At 42.5% G+C, this 16,158-nt stretch overlaps 1 protein-coding gene across 2 annotated transcripts in view; it reads left to right on the plus strand.

Moving 5' to 3' along the window:
• The window catches only part of DOCK1 (dedicator of cytokinesis 1), a 312,805-nt gene extending 299,494 nt beyond the window's left edge, over window positions 1–13,311 (plus strand). Inside the window, exons 51-52 of one of the 2 annotated variants that reach the window (XM_030486111.1) lie at window positions 500–645; window positions 12,014–13,311. In XM_030486111.1, coding sequence (XP_030341971.1) covers window positions 500–645; window positions 12,014–12,109 — 242 coding nt within the window. In that variant the 3' untranslated portion in view covers window positions 12,110–13,311. The remainder of the gene's footprint in view (window positions 1–499; window positions 646–12,013) is intronic. The other variant, XM_030486112.1, reaches the window with a different exon arrangement.
• Window positions 13,312–16,158: the final 2,847 nt, after the last annotated feature.

The raw sequence follows: 16,158 nt of genomic DNA on the forward strand, positions 1-16,158 counted from the left end.
AACAGCAATAATAAATGTTTTGTACTTTCTCTTGCGTGATTTTATTTACTCAACAACTAATGACTGCTCATTTATTATAGTTACCTGGACTTGGGAAGTTTTTGAGGGAGATGTAGTTAATTATAGGCTTTCATTTGTGCATTTTATTAACAAGATGCTTTTATTTTACTGGGGGGAAGTAAATAAAGCTTAGCTCGATTATATTTTCTTAGTGCATTTACCAGAACTTCTGTTGAAGTATGAAGGTGAAAATGCAGAGCTTACAGCTAAGAAAAATTACATTTGCTGAGCTATGAATATTTTGGCATGAAATCTGAAGTAAAAATCATTTTCTATTAAAAAGAGGGTATCATTCAAGTAACAAAGATGAAGACATAGACAAAGATAGATTGTGTGCAGCGTTATGGTAGCATCAATGCCATAGGAACTGATGTAGGAATCTGGATCTTTGGATTTGATTCAGTTACTGAAAGAACTAACTCAGTGTTGATCTTTACAGACCTGGAGCTGAATGGTATGTCCAGCTCCGACATCCCCGACGTTCCTCCTCCTCTGCCTCTCAAAGGAAGCATGGCTGATTATGGAAACCTCATGGAAAGTCAAGACTTGATCAGCCCGACGACCTCCCCCCCTGCCCATCAAAGGGTGAGTCCCAGAGAGGATGATCATTTTCTGCAGTTTTCTTTGTACCTTGAAAAATCCACAGTGGGATGGAATCCTATTTGTGGATGTGTCAGATCCAGATCCAGAGATTTCTGCTGTTCCAAACAAGTGTGTGGAACGTGAGGGAACAGCATCACTCACTGGGACCAACCTGAAGAGAAGTTGGATTCATTCTGGTGGAGAGGACTAAGCAAAATGTTGTTAGCTGTGTCAGTGAGGGAGCTTTAACCAACAGGGTACAGTCTCAGCAGCAAGTTATATTTAACAGCCTTTCAGTCCTGTCTGAGGCAAGGAAATAAAACACGTACCTGACATCTTTCTTTTCTGGAGCTCTTTCCAATTGCCACTTGTTTCCTAGAGGCAAACACACGTTGCCCCCTTTGAGGGAAGGAGCTCAGAAACACTCTTCATCATCAACAGGGTTTTCAGCTTTCCAAAGAAAATGCACTTTTTAGCTTTTTCCTGTATTCTGGAAGCATTTAAAACTAATTTGGTTCTTTTCTTTAAAGCAGCACTTTAGAGAAGGGCCATTTATTTTCTTTTTGAAGGAAAAGATATGTGTTTAAATAGTTGTGGGGGGTTGACCCTGGTTGGCTGTTTGGTGCTCACCAGAGCAGCCCTGTCAACTCCCTCCTCAGCTTGATGGGGAGAGAAAATATATACAAAAGACTCATGGGTTGATATAAGGACAGGGAGAGTCACTCACCAGTTGCCATCATGGGAAACAGACTTGATTTGGCGAAATTAGTTTAATTTGTTGCCAATCAAATCAGAGTAGGATAATGAGAAATAAAACCTTCTCCCCACCCCTCCCTTCTTCCCAGGCTCAACTTCACTCCCAGTTTCTCTACCTCCTCTCCTCCAGCATCACAGGGGACAGGGAATGGGGGTTGTGGTCAGTTCACCCCACATTGTCTCTGGCACTCCTTCCTCTTCAGGGAAGGACTCCTCACGTTCTTGCCCTCCTCTACCATGGGGTCCCTCCCACAGGAGACAGACCTCCATGGACTGCTTCACTGTGGGGTCCCTCCCACAGGAGACCGTTCCTCATGAACTGCTCCGGTGCGGGTCCCTTCCATGGGTGCATCCTTCAGGAACACACTGCTCCACCATGGGTCCCTCATGAGGTCACAGCCTCCTTTGGATGTCTCCCAGCTGCAGTGTGGGTCCTCCATGGCCTGCAGGTGGATATCTGCTCCACCATGGACCTCCACAGTCTCCTTCCCTCTTTCTCCACTGACCTTGGGGTCTGCAGGGTTGTTCCTCTCACATATTCTCACTCCTTTCTTTGGCTGCAGCTGCTGTTGTACAGGGGTTTTTCCCCCTTTTCAATACATTATCACAGCAGTGGGTCCATCTTGGAGCCATCTGGCATTGTCTCCATCGGACATCGGGGAAGCTTCTAGCAGCTTCTCACAGAAGCCACCCTTGTAGTCCCCCTGCTACCAATCTTGCCACACAAACCCAATACAAGACCTTTTCTTCTCTTTCACTTTGAAATGTGTAACTTTGGCCAAGCTGTTATTTTGTGGAAAAACACCCAGTGGCAGTGATTCTTCTTGGTTTGCAGAGGTGGTTTGCAGTGTTTCTCTGCAGCCCATCATTCAAATGAACTTCTGTTGAGTAATCTGCTTTTCAGTAAATCTCATGGTTAGAGAAAGCATTTCTAATCTCAGCAGAGGAGAACAGGGTGCCCAGAGAAGCTGTGGCTGCCCCATCCCTGGCAGTGTTCAAGGCCAGGTTGGACACAGGGGCTTGGAGCAACCTGCTCTAGTGGAAGGTGACCCTGCCTGTGGCAGGGGGTTGGCACTGGATGAGCTTTAAGGTCCCTTCCAACACAAACCAGTCTGTGAGTCCAAGAGTTCAGTTTTAACTCTGGAATAGATCTGTTTAAGACAGACTATCACAGTGCACAACATTACACAAGTCCAGCTTTTCCATGATTCAAATTGTAACTGTGTTGTTACAGGCTAAATGGTGGAAAAAGCAAATATAGAATAAACCTCAGGAATAAGAGTAGCGTTATTAAAACCACCATGTTTTACTCATTCTATGCATATATTGAGAAATTCTCTACTCTCATCCTCTCTTCACAGTTCTTCCCCATGGCTGGATGATTTTAGTAAATATTTTCACTAAGGTTTTTTGCAAACCCGTTTCCTCTAATTCCCATCAAAGTGTACTAAGCTCTTACCCATTTCCCTGGCTTCTCTCTCAGGGGCCACCTCTCGCTTGACCTGAATTCAGACCTCTAAGTGGAAAATTAGAGGAAGTACAGGAGGGCTGCGAGGAGTTTTGTCTGAGGAATCCATCTCCATGAAGAAACCTCAGAAATTTAAATGAGGTTTCCAATTACTCAAACTGCTTCTTGTGTGAGCTCCAGGGTAGTAAATTCATGTTTAAAACCTGTAAGTTTTAGGTTCTGGTAGTAGCTCAGGATTGCTAATATGAGTTCAATCTAAAAAGCATTAAACAATGAGATGATAAAACACATGGTGAGAAGTAAGATCCCAATAGCCGGTTTCCTTTTTCTTTCTGTCCCATCCCTGGAGCCATTCCAGGCCAGGCTGGATGTATTTCTAGGCAACCTGATCTAGCTGAAGATGTCCCTGCTCATTGCAGAGGGCTCGGACTAGGTGAGCTTTGAAGGTCCCTTCCAACCCAAACTATTCTATGAGGCTGTTTGTAGGAGTTCCACTCATGGCCAAATGCTAGATATTCACTGTACTGCCTGCAGATGCCATCATGCTGTGATGGTTGGAGCTCAGATCTAAAGACAACTCAGGTACCAGCCTTGATCACGTTGCTGTTGAAGATGTGACCTTGTGTAGCTCCTATACCTGTCATGAGTAGGGTTTCTGCATCATTTAATGGACGTTCATAAAAATAGAAGCAATATAGTCTTGTTTTTTTGCAAAGTTTTATTCAGCTCAGTATTTTTTCTCTTTAGAGCCTTCATTGCTTAAATTCCTTCCACTTTCTTTTCATATATTTTGTAATAGAAATGGAGCCCGTTGTGTAACATCCAGTGTTGAAGGCCCTCAGGATTTAAGCACACCTTAGAAATGCAATCCAGTATAGGCTATACATCATTAGCTCACTGTCCAAACTTTTCTTCAGCATCTGTATTTCTATAAGCTTTCGAAGAGGAGGAAATATACTTTCAAAATCTGCAAAATGGAGCTAAAGCAGATTTGTCACAAAGCTGCATGTATTAGTCTTAGAATTAATTTAGGAAAGAATTCTAGTCTTATAACAATCGCTTTGCACATCTATTTCATTGGGTTTATAGGAAGGAAGCTGTTAAAGAACATCAAGAAAATGAGTAGTGCAGGGCATGAAAGATCAGATGGATAAATTCTTATTACTGCTGTGATTAAATCCCACTCCACAGTTTTTAATGCCTTGTGTTTCATGGGTCAAATAGCTACATACTTCATAACTTCATAACTCTCTGTCTAGTAAACCGATCATCTTTTAAATTACACAGGCTTTGTATCAGTGAAGAAAAATCAGTTTAAAAATATTATGGATAAGATTATCTTGGTAGCTTTTAGAATGGAAACATCTCCTTGTATGAGAAATTACTACGCTGCTCGCTCTGGTTGTCTTGCAGTCAGTTATGAAAGCAGAAAAAAAGATGCTGTAGTGAAATGAGAAGCATGAAGTGACATTTGCATCAAATAGATCAAATACATCCCTGGCAGTGTTCAAGGCCAGGTTGGACACAGGGGCTTGGAGCAACCTGCTCTAGTGGAAGGTACCCCTGCCCGTGGCAGGGGGTTGGGACTGGATGAGCTTTAAGGTCCCTTCCAACACAAACCAGTCTGGGATTCAAACTGCAGCAATAATGTCATTTAGTGTCTGAGATGATAATCTTAGATTATTTGGACTCCACTGTTAACTTGGTCCACCTTAAGTCTTTTATCCAAGTGATCTTCTTATTATAATTTTCTGATCGTCCTCTACTTGTTGTTAACTGTGAGATCCTTATGTATGCATTCTTGCACTGTATGATTTTTTCTGCGAAAAATGCTCTTAATAATATATGGGAACACAAAAAAAAAAGAAGTCTACGATGCTTGCAAGGATTATTACTACATCAAGGGATTCCTTTAGGCAGTTATCATTCTTTATGGGTTCATCCATACCCTTGCATATGAATCACCTCCCTGCTTCGTATTCACAGCAAGAAGGGAAACGGAAAGAAAATAGGCAAAAGAGCACTTAGATTTATAATATTGCCTATAACACTTACTAAGCATCAGATAATGGTTTGGATGAGAACATCTCGATCAATCCATCATAGATAGAGAACTTGGCAAGGAGGGACAGCAGAGGCTGAAGGGAGACATAACGTGAGGACTGGAACAGTCTCGCCTGGCTCATGACAGTGGAGCTTATTTTGAGTGCCTGGGATCCTGTTGCACAGGGAGCATGAGACTGGTTATCTGGATATAATGGAAGTGTTTAGATAGAAATTAAAAATCAGGAGGGTGGTTCATGTGTTATGATGCATATACCATCATATATCATTATCTCTCACATTAGCTGCAGTGAGCAAAAAGTAACCTTAAAGGCTTCAGCAAATGTATTATCCTGATGTGGACAGAGAGAAATTAGGGAGCACTACTTCAGGGATTGCAGTTGTTCCTTCTCTTATGTTATTTCTAAGAAGTTCCCTTCCTTACCTAAGTGCCTCATGCAGCCCTTGGCTTCATGGCCCCAGTTTAGGGGCTGGTGGGGAACCCTTTGAGCATTGTGGTGTCACCTCCCAGGACCTCCAATGCTGGTTTGATGGCCCAAGGCTCACTACCAGCTTTCTTACTGCAGCAGTGGGAGGGCAGTCATTAGGAATGTTATCCCATGGAGATGTTGGAAGAAGTGAATTTGGAAAAAGTGCACTATTAATCATAGAATCCCAGACTGGTTTGGGTTGATGGGACCTTAAAGCTCATCCAGTTCCAACCCCCTGCCACGGGCAGGGACACCTTCCGCTAGAGCAGGTTGCTCCAAGCCCCGTCCAACCTGGCCTTAATTAATTCATTATATCAAATGAGAAAGTTGACTTTGTGGGCTGCATTTGCTCACAAATGGAAATAAATGTCTCCTCTTCAATCTGATATTCCAGATTTTCAAAACCAGGCTCTTTGACTAAAGGCTTCCATGGTGCAGAGGAGTATATAATGTGCCCAAAAGAAAAAGCTAAATAGGGGATTTATGTACCATCCGATCATTATTTTTGCCCGTTGAATATGAGAAGCACTGCAAGCTCTTCCTCCAGTGCAAAGTCTCCACCACCTCTTTCCTCACCCAGGCTTTGGTGGGTTAAGCTTTTTCCTGAGCAAAGAGTGTCTAAAAAGCTCAGAGTCACTTTTTAATAAGTCTCAAAATCAATGGGCTGCCACTGCTTATTACAGGATTTTGAGTGAAAAATGTGTTCTTCTTCTGTCTGCCCGGAGATACGGAGCCTGTGATGTGTCCCTGAGCAGCACCCTTGATTTTGTGTGGGAAGGGGCCGTGGGATCAGTGTGGGATCAGGCTGCGGGGTTTGCTCTGCCCAATTCTTAATCCATTTCTTTATTGCTCTCGCAGGGCTCGGGCATTCAGCAAGAAATACAGTTTGAGTCTGGAATGGAAACCTAATTCTGAGGGTATTGCTCATGACTCTGGAGGTCTGTTTATGTTATGGACCAGAGCAGAAATGCAGTGCTTTTGCAAATCAAGTTAGCCAGCGCGGTCTCAAATACTAATAGCCTCCACATGCAGAAATGTGGTTCAACACAGGGCAAATGGCATTAGCTGTGGTTTAACACAGATGGCAGGCACCCGGAGCATGGTCATCCCCTTGTGAGGGTGCAGACTTCTGCTAGGGCAAGCTCTCCTCCCTCATCTGCTGCTGTCAGCCCCATGGGAGAACCCCTCCAGGGAATGCCCCACCTCTGCCGCAGCCAGGGTCCTGCCAAGGAGCGCCAAGGGGAAAATCACAGAATCCCAGCCTGGTTTGTGTTGGAAGGGACCTTAAAGCTCATCCAGTCCCAACCCCCTGCCACGGGCAGGGACACCTTCCACTAGAGCAGGTTGCTCCAAGCCCCTGTGTCCAACCTGGCCTTGAACACTGCCAGGGATGGGGCAGCCACAGCTTCTCTGGGCACCCTGTGCCAGCGCCTCAGCACCCTCACAGGGAAGAACTTCTGCCTCAGAGCTCATCTCAATCTCCCCTCGGGCAGGTTAAAGCCATTCCCCTTGGCCTGTCCCTACAGGCCCTTGTCCAAAGCCCCTCTCCAGGTTTCCTGGAGCCCCTTTAGGCCCTGGAGCTGCTCTAAGGTCTCCCCTTCAGGAGCCTTCTCTTCTCCAGGCTGCCCCAGCCCAGCTCTCTCAGCCTGGCTCCAGAGCAGAGCTGCTCCAGCCCTCGCAGCAGCTCCGGGGCCTCCTCTGGCCTCGCTCCAGCAGCTCCACGTCCCTCTTGTGCTGTTGCCCCAGAGCTGGATCAGGACTGCAGGGAGGGGCTCCCCAGAGCGCAGCAGAGGGGCAGGATCCCCTCCCTGACCTGCTGCTCACGCTCTGGGGGTGCAGCCCAGCACACGGGGGGGTTCTGGGCTCAAACACACACTGAAACCGGGTCATGGGGAGCTTCTTGTCAACCACATTACCTTCTCTCATCAAAGCACGCTTTGGCAAGGGCAGCTGATGGCTGCGATGCGCACTCAGATGAAACTGTGATACATGAAGTATGACAGCAGAGTTTAAACAGTTATTTTACATCGGTTTCCCGTGTTATTTTCCACATAACTTTGCTCCCTGGGTCAAACAGCCAGTTGGCTTCAACTGTCGATAATTTGGTTCAAATTAGGGGATGTGGGCTGATTCTCTCTGATGGCACATTATTGGTTCTTCAGAATGGGAGTGTTGTTCTCACAAGACCTCACACTATGGGTTACTTTTCATTGCAGATATTAAATAAGCAAGTTGCTGCTTGTCAGGTGTCTCGTCCCCACACTAAAAACAACAGTGTAAGCGAGAAGGAACAACTCAGAGCTCAGGATGTGAAAGCATTTACACAGTCCCGTGTACCTGACAGCCTATTTACATCTCATTTCTACTGCTTCTGACCTAATTAGATCTGTTAATCCTTCAAACTAAAGTGCTTTCGATTGGATCTCTATAGCTTGACATATTGATGACCATTTAATTTCAAAGAAAAATAGTTACCCAGGAAGAAATGTCTTACAGTGTCACAAGGAGCATTTGGGGGAATCAAATTCTGCCCAATTTTTGGTGGTGGTGGTGGTTTTTAATAGTATTTTCTGAGAGGAAATAAAAAGCATTCTGCTCTTACTTTGCTTCTTCACAGAACAGGAAAAACATGCATTATTTCATCTTCTTTATTTGATTTTTAGTGCATCCTGAATGTGTATAGTGTAGTGCAGTTTATATCTGTAAGAGAATGGAGACAAATCTTCTTTAAACCTGATTCTTTTTCTGTATCAGGGAAAAAAAACCAAACAAATGGGAGCAATTTCATGTTTGAAGCAGAAGGAACAGATTGCTTCTGTGTTGCAGATGTGCCTTTTACATAAGGTTTCTGCTTCCCCTGAGGTACCCGTGACTCAAGGATTCTGCCCAAAATAGGTTTGAATGTGAACCAGTCTCTAGCCTTTTGTCAGAAAGTAAATGCATGCTTTGAGATTTGGTGGATTCACAATTAACCATTGAAACACAAACATGAACCCTGCAAAGTTCGTGGTCCTTGAACCAAAGGAAAAGGCCATGGACCAAAAAAAATGGTCCTTTCCAACCCTAACCAGATTCTAAAGCAGTTGTTCATTAATGTAACATTGAGGGAAACTCTGATTTGTATTTCAAAGTTTAATAAGAGGAAGTGTAGCAAAAATGAACTTCATCAACCTAATAATGATTTTCTGAGTATTCTATTAAAGGGAGAGAAAAACTGTGCTTGAATTTCTCCCTTTGCTGGGATAAAAGAGAGCAATGGGAGTGATGGCTGGATCTGGAGTGGCACCAGGTCCATGATGGCACATTTTGTCATGCAAATTTCTCAATTAATGTTGCCCCAACGAGCATTACCCATCCTACTTGATATATTCATCGGTAGCTTATTATATAAATGAACATGTACTAAATTTATCCAACTTTCTAATGGAAATTGTAAATTCAATTATAATAATTATCTACCTCTCTCTGCTATTTCTTTCTGCCTAATTTCCTTGCAGAATCTAAGCCCTGGTAGGTTTTGTGCTTGTTATTTATAGCATACATATTTAGCTTATTCTCATTGTATTTGCATTGTAGCTGTTCTTCAGGAGCAGGTTTTCAGGGGTAATTTGATTGTTCTCTGATCAATATGAAGGGCTCATTTGTTTGAGGAATGCCTTTGATCTAATTGAATTGAGAATTATTGCCAATATACTATTATTTACATTCAAAACAGATTTTCATAAATGAGTCTATCAGCAGAGTTAGTTTTTTCTAGTGATAAATAGGAAGTTAAAGATGTCGTCTGAGAGCAAAGCACTGAGCAAAGTTTGATGTTTTGTAATGAATTTTTAACTAATAAACCTCATTTATTTAGTTATGGAATTAATGTCATCTCCATAAGGAGTCCTGGCACGTTGTGCACTGATGTGCTGAGGGCCACCAGCATTTCCCAAAGGTTGCCCAGAGCCCCTGCCTCGGTACCTGGCTGTAACTAAGCAGTTTCTCAAAGATTTTGAGATTTGCAGATCGTCATTGAATGTGTGAAGTTAAATAACTGACAGTCCAACCCTTATTTAGGTGCCTTAGTAGGGATTCAACATGCCAGGTTATCATAGAATCATAGAATAGTTAGGGTTGAAAAGGACCTTAAGATCATCCAGTTCCAACCTCCCTGCCATGGGCAGGGACACCTCACTCTAGACCATGTTGCCCAAGGCTCTGTCCAACCTTGCCTTGACAAGGTGAAGAGAAGCATTTGGTCAGGTAGAAGAAATATTTAATGGTTCTGACTGTAATACTCAAGAGGCAGAATAGCAGTGGCATTTTAATTAACAAAACCTTCAGTTTTGCAGTTAGTAAAATGAAATTCTTAATTTTATCTGCTTTTCATATTAGTCTGTTGGCTTGGTTTTCTGACTCAGGGGTCATTGTGTCCCACTGAGAAACTGGGTCTAGTGGAAGGTGTCCCTGCCTGGGACAGGGGGTTGGAAGTGGATGAGCTTTAAGGTCCCTTCCAACACAAACCAATCTGTGATTCTATGAATACATAGTGCACAGATTGAGCCTGCTCTGGGAGATGAATGCTGCTTACACATCAATGAATGCTGCTCAAGCAGCACACTTTCAAGACTCAAATGTTTTAATAACCTGGTTGCTTCTCCAAAAGAGTGAGGATGAACTTTAACTGGACTGTGATCGTGAAAGTCTTCATTGCCAATCAGACAGGAGGCTTCTCTGGGTAGACAGGGGAATGCCACTTTCCAGGCAGGAACACCCTGGCTCCAGTACCTTGCTTTTGGTCCTGAGTTTCTCATTCAGTAACAGCTTAAAACTAATTGACTTGAGCTGCTAACTAGGAAATCATGTTGTAGCCAAGGAGAAAGCTGAGAGCACACACGTTGCTGCGTTGGTGGTGCTGGAGAGGCAGAGGAATTGGAGAGTGAATGGTCTTCACAACATGGAGAGACAAGCTTAGGGCACGGCTTAACCTGATGCTAGTTTGGAATCCCTGTTCGTTTGCCATGGGAGAGAACTGGGAGGAAGGAGGGAAGTTGTGAGACAGATTGGAAAGTATTTTTTTCCAGGTAGGACACAGGAAGATATTCCAGCCAAAATCCAGCCTTCCTGGCTCTGCAGTATGCAGTCTTACCTTTCTATTTAGGCTGTGATTAGTAAAGCTATATTTTAAGAGCTCTGTATTTATAATTTCATCATGTCTTAAAACCTGCTTTGAAGAGGGGAGTGAGTTGTCTTAAAGATATTTTTTTCCTTCTATTCATACACATCTCTGCAGACTCCCAGCCACTGTATTGCAGGAGTGTTAAGAGGCTCTGAGGTTTCTTCTGCCTCATGGCAGAGGAAAGACTGAAATGTCCTGGCATCACCCTGAACCACTTTTCTTTTAGGATCTCACCTTTGGATATCTTTTAAAAGGAACAGCCTTGGGTTTTACACACTTTCACATTTATCAGTTTCAGGTTTATCAGTTGCTTGTACACCGGTTTCTTACTGGTGATTGAGAAATCATCAGTTATTTTGTCCACATAGTATATGCAATGTAACACTAAGGTATTTTAGATGTTTGGACTGTTCTTGTAGTGGTGATCAAGGAAATCTGGCAGGGTCAGTGTGTGGTGTTGGATTTGAAGTAGTAGTACATGGAGCCAGTGATTCAGTTTGGAGTGGGTAAAGTGGAATGGGTATGCTGAGACATGGACAAGTAGAAATGAAAAAGCATCCTTATACTTGGAGGAAACAAAAGGCTGAGCAGGGAAAGAATGATAGGAAGAAACAAACCCAGAGCAGCATTTCTGAGCTGTGACACTGCAGTACAGCCTCATGATGGGAAAACTGTACTGCCTGCATAGCCAAAATGCTGTGGAAAACCCGACTGCAAAGTGTATGAGCAAACTGCAGTGTTCTCAAGCTCTTTCTGAAACAGATTTTATCATATATATGATTGAACATTATGAAAAAAGTCTTAATTTCCATAACGACTTCTTTAATTTGTCCAATTAGCCAGGGAATCAAACCGAAGGTGCACTTGTTCTGTGGTATAATATATGAAGTGATTTAAAACATGTATATTTGAACAGCCTGGATTTCTGTTTTGAATATTTTAATTATAACTGAATGTGTAATAGTAAATTGCAAGTTACTTATCTCTTTAAATGGTTTCCTTTTATTTTTTGTTTAATTATTTGTGTTCTAAATGTGCAAACCATAAAAAGAATGGAAAAGCAATAATGCTGTTGCTTCAACTTCGCTTTTAAGCTTTGTAGTGCACAGAGGCTGAGGGCAATCGATACAGACCAAGAAATCAATATCTTATCATGATATAAAGCGGGGAATTATAAACTTCTCCAGTGCTTTCAAAAGATTTTTCCTGATATACTGAGCTAATTCATCATAAACCCCTAAGAGATTCTTTTCATTGTCTAAAGTAGAAATTCCATTTTAAGCTAATGGCCAAGAGCATTCCGTACTTGTAGTAGCAATTTCTGTGGAGAAGCTTTCAGGAGGCAGAGGGCTGCAGACTCTCCTGCTGTCTCTCACAGTTATATATGGAACAGGAACTGTTTCAGAGATCCATTCATTGCTAACGCGCTCTGTCAAAATTGGTTTCTTCCAGCACTTGCCACCTCCGCTCCCCAGCAAGACTCCCCCACCTCCTCCTCCAAAGACAACTCGGAAGCAAACATCCGTTGACTCTGGGATTGTCCAGTGAAGAAGGAAGCGGGTGGTTTTATTTCCAAAGATAAAGCTGTAACAATTCATTTCCCTAAGTATTTTATGGTATATAACGTTTACCTCATTCAGGCGTGCAGTATCTAACACTTAGTGCAATGACTCTAACTCTGTAAGAAACCCATTCGTGTCGGAAACAACACTACATCTCCCCTCTTTCTGGGGGTTATTCCCTCCCATAACTTGAAAGAAATCTGGTTGTCTACTTGAGACTGGGAGGCTTTTATCAACTGACAGTCCCCTCTTCCTAAACCTACTCCCTTCTGAATAACTTCTGGCACATAGGCAGCTGTGGGGATTAAAATGCAAGCTGAGTATTTTGTCTCTAAAGCGTTTAGGTAGCTGTGGAGTTTAAAATGAGCTGAGTATTTTGCACCTAATCTCAGTGTATATAGGAATCGATGATGATATTCACATTGAATTCAGTGCACGCTGGAGTGGGCTTCCCAGTAAGAAGCTGCCGTGGGATATCCCCAAATAACAGTTGTGCCCAGGGCTAAAAGTCAGGCACGTGCCTTCTCTTTAGTCACAAATAAACTGATTGCCAATGGGCTTTGTAAAATCAGTCGTTGGTGATTAGTCATTTCCATTCTCATTCAGTTGGCCCTTCCCCTGGGTGTTGGTCAATGGGTAGAGCAAGGAAGCCTTTTAGCTCCTGATGGACACATAGGAAAGAACCAGAGTAGGCAGATAGGAGACTCCTGGTCATTCCAAACCTAGCAGGTGAGTACAGGAATGGGAAGAGCTTTCTCTTTTCTTCTTTAATGTGTAATATTTCATGTGGATTAGGATGAACTGAATGGAATTGCTTTGTCCTTGTGCCATCATTCTGTATAGTGTTTGTATATATGATGATTTTTAGAATGTTTTAATTTTTATGGTGCCTGCTTTTCATGTAATAATGAATTAATGTACCTGCAAAGAAGGCCTCATCTATTTTTAATTTTCTAATGGCTGAAAGTGTAAAAAAAAAAAGGCTTTTTTTTTTTCCAGATATTAAGCTCTGAGAAATATTGGACAATGATGGGATGGGGTGTTGGGAGGGAGGAAAGAAACTAACTTTATACTCTAGCGTTTTTTATTGTCATCACACCTTTGTTTTTTACTATCTACAATCTTTTTACTCTTATGTTAGATCGTTTTTAAATATACCACTGACTCAAAAAAATAAAATACTATTTTGAAAAGTTGTCTAAGCAAATGAATACATTCCCTTTGTATTTTTGATCCTCACTACATATACACTTGCTTTCTGTTTTTTTTTCCTGAGCAGTTTTGAGGGAGCCCATGATAAAGCTGAAGTCTTTCATCGTACTGGTATGCTTGTTCCTGCCTGTGTAGTACTGATAGAAAACACACATCAGCACTAGAAACATCCATCTGGGTCTGCTGTCAGTATTCATAATGATAGCTTACTTACCTTGAAGTTGTAAGTTATCTGTGGCTGAACTCTTCAGAGAACAGATGAGTTTTAGGTAATATTTTCTACCTCAAGTAGCTGTTACATGATGCAAGTAGCTGGCAGATGCAGGACTTACAGAGCAGTTAAACAATAGTGTTGTCACAAAGACACAAAGATTGCCCTTCCCATAAAAAGGCTTAAATGGTCAGTTACATACTCTCATAATTTTGCCTTGAACCTTTGGATCAAACAAACACACTTTTTCTTGCAGTGTGAGATAACATCAGCTATGAGAGTGTCTGAGAATTTACTGTTAGATATTGTCCTACACTTTCCTATCTGTTTGGTTATTAGTATAATCTCTGTTAAGAGGAACAAGCTGGGAAGGCTCCTCAGCTACAGTCGATCAGATATTCTTTCTGCGGCCAATCAATAATGTATTACAGCTTTAATTCTCTAAGTCTTTTATTTAATAGAACATTGCTTTAGAGATCGCTCATGCTCCTGCGCAGGAGATCACACAGAGATGCTGGTGAGTTTTCCTCTTTTCTGTTCCATTTACTTTCTAAAGGATGGGAAGAGGTTTTCACATGGACCTTTAACTGCCTGCTTATAAACGTATTGCTGATAATGTGTTTGTTTTCACACGTCCTTAGCAAACGCCTGTGCTCATGCAAGTGTTATAACTCGGCCCTGCGAGACTCCTCAAACAAGGGCTGCGCGTTCAGATTGGTCTTGCAGTACAAACTCTAAATCTCATCTGTGTGTGTGTTTTACAGATATGCAAGCTGAGACTGGGAATTGAAAATCACTTTTAGATTCACATTCAGACCCGAATTGTCACCGTTTTTGCAACCTACCAGCTTCTAGGCTGTAACTCGTAGAAAACCCAGCCGGAACGAATCATTACCCTCCTCAAAGTGTTGTAAAAACACACTTAAGCAAACCCAGAAACTAATGCAGTAACAGTCTCTAAGCAGTGAACAATCCTGCAAAGGCTGTTAATTTTCCTGTGGTATGCTCTCTTCCTTTGTACTCCAAAGACATCTGTATCAGAGCATCCCAATGCAATATGGATTTCTTGCTTGACGCAAAGCCAAGCACAAGAGACGACACGGAAAAGGAAGGTAATTTGATTTTAATCAAAGTGGTATCACTTACACTTTGTCATGCTGACATCCTCACAAGGGTCCAGACACGTGTGTCCCAAGTGATGAATCTGCAGTTGCTGCTGGGACAAGAGGAGAAGAAGTGCCTGCTGTGAAGTCCACATCCCATCTCCTGTGCTGTGCAGGTTGGTGAACACGTGCTTGCTGTTGGATGTGCCCTTGGTTCCCTTTGGGAGTTGGTGGTGATCTCGTGTCTCTTTAGTCTGTCCTATTTCTGTGGGAATTCATTAGGCAGCACTTGGTGTATTCAACGTCTGTTGTCCCCTCACTGGGTGAGGATGCTGAATAGTTCCAGTTCTGCTCTTCCTCTTCCCACCATCATCCCTTAATGGCATTGTCATAGAGAAAAATAACTGCTACAGCTGACCCCAGGACAGGCATCAATGAGTCTTTTCCATTCCCCAACTCAATGCCTCGAGCAGCTGCCTGTGGGTATTGTGGGATGGGGATGACCCGGTCGAGATTCCACTGCTTTGTCGTGCCAGCATTCCTGGTACTTCCACACCCAAAGGTCCCCATTCAGACTTCATTCACATCAATATTTCTGCTACGGGAGGAAAGCTGCTAGGAAAGGTGACCCCTCCATGTCTTCCATAGTAGACCTTATCCTGTGCATTAGGAGGATCCAGAGGGGCCAGGTTTTCACCAAGACAAATTCAGGGATTAACCTCCCCCCAAAAGCCATCCCTTCACTCCAATTTGAGAGCAATATGACACATCAATTCCCATCAGTCCTGTGCAAAACCACAAAGATTTGTTGGGCAGCAATTGTTTGTTTTCTAATCAGATTTCTTTGCAGGGGGAGGCTCAATGTAAAGGTCAGTTCTTAAGCCAGTTTCCATAATTGACATTTATGATTACTAAGATGTCTCTGATGATATCATGAATTCTCAGTGTAAAAATGGTTTTCAGTTCAGTTTTGTCTTCACATAGGTATTTTTCTTGACTATGGATGTCTGATAGGTGACTTTACAGAGAAAAATGAGAAGTTTGCAGTGCAGTTATATATGTAGATGATGTATGAGTAGATTCACGTGAGCATACATACATACCTTTGTACATGCACACGCATCTAAACACACATTTTCAATGTAAAATAGCTCACTTCATTGACTAGTTGAGAGGTCTACCCTGTGTTTCATGTTAGACATCTTACCTGTTGATTCTTGTGACCTTCTTGGGGACGATTCTATGTCAGAAGCTCAATGTAGTGTTGTTGACACCAGTTATCCCGTAATGGATGTTCACAATTACCTATTTTTAGTAAAGGTTCTTTGGATAAACCAGTCATTTCTTGTGTACATATTTGACACAATCAGGTGAAGTAAGCAGAAAAATTTCTTACAGAGGTTACAGCTGGCTTGATGTTTAAATGTATGTAAACCAGTCTTAGACAGTACAGAAGAGAAGGCTCCAGGGAGGCATTAGAGCAGCCCCAGTGCCTAAAAGGGCTTCCAA

This window comes from Strigops habroptila, chromosome 5 (assembly GCF_004027225.2).
Source record: "Strigops habroptila isolate Jane chromosome 5, bStrHab1.2.pri, whole genome shotgun sequence".
Taxonomy (NCBI): Eukaryota; Metazoa; Chordata; class Aves; order Psittaciformes; family Psittacidae; genus Strigops; species Strigops habroptila.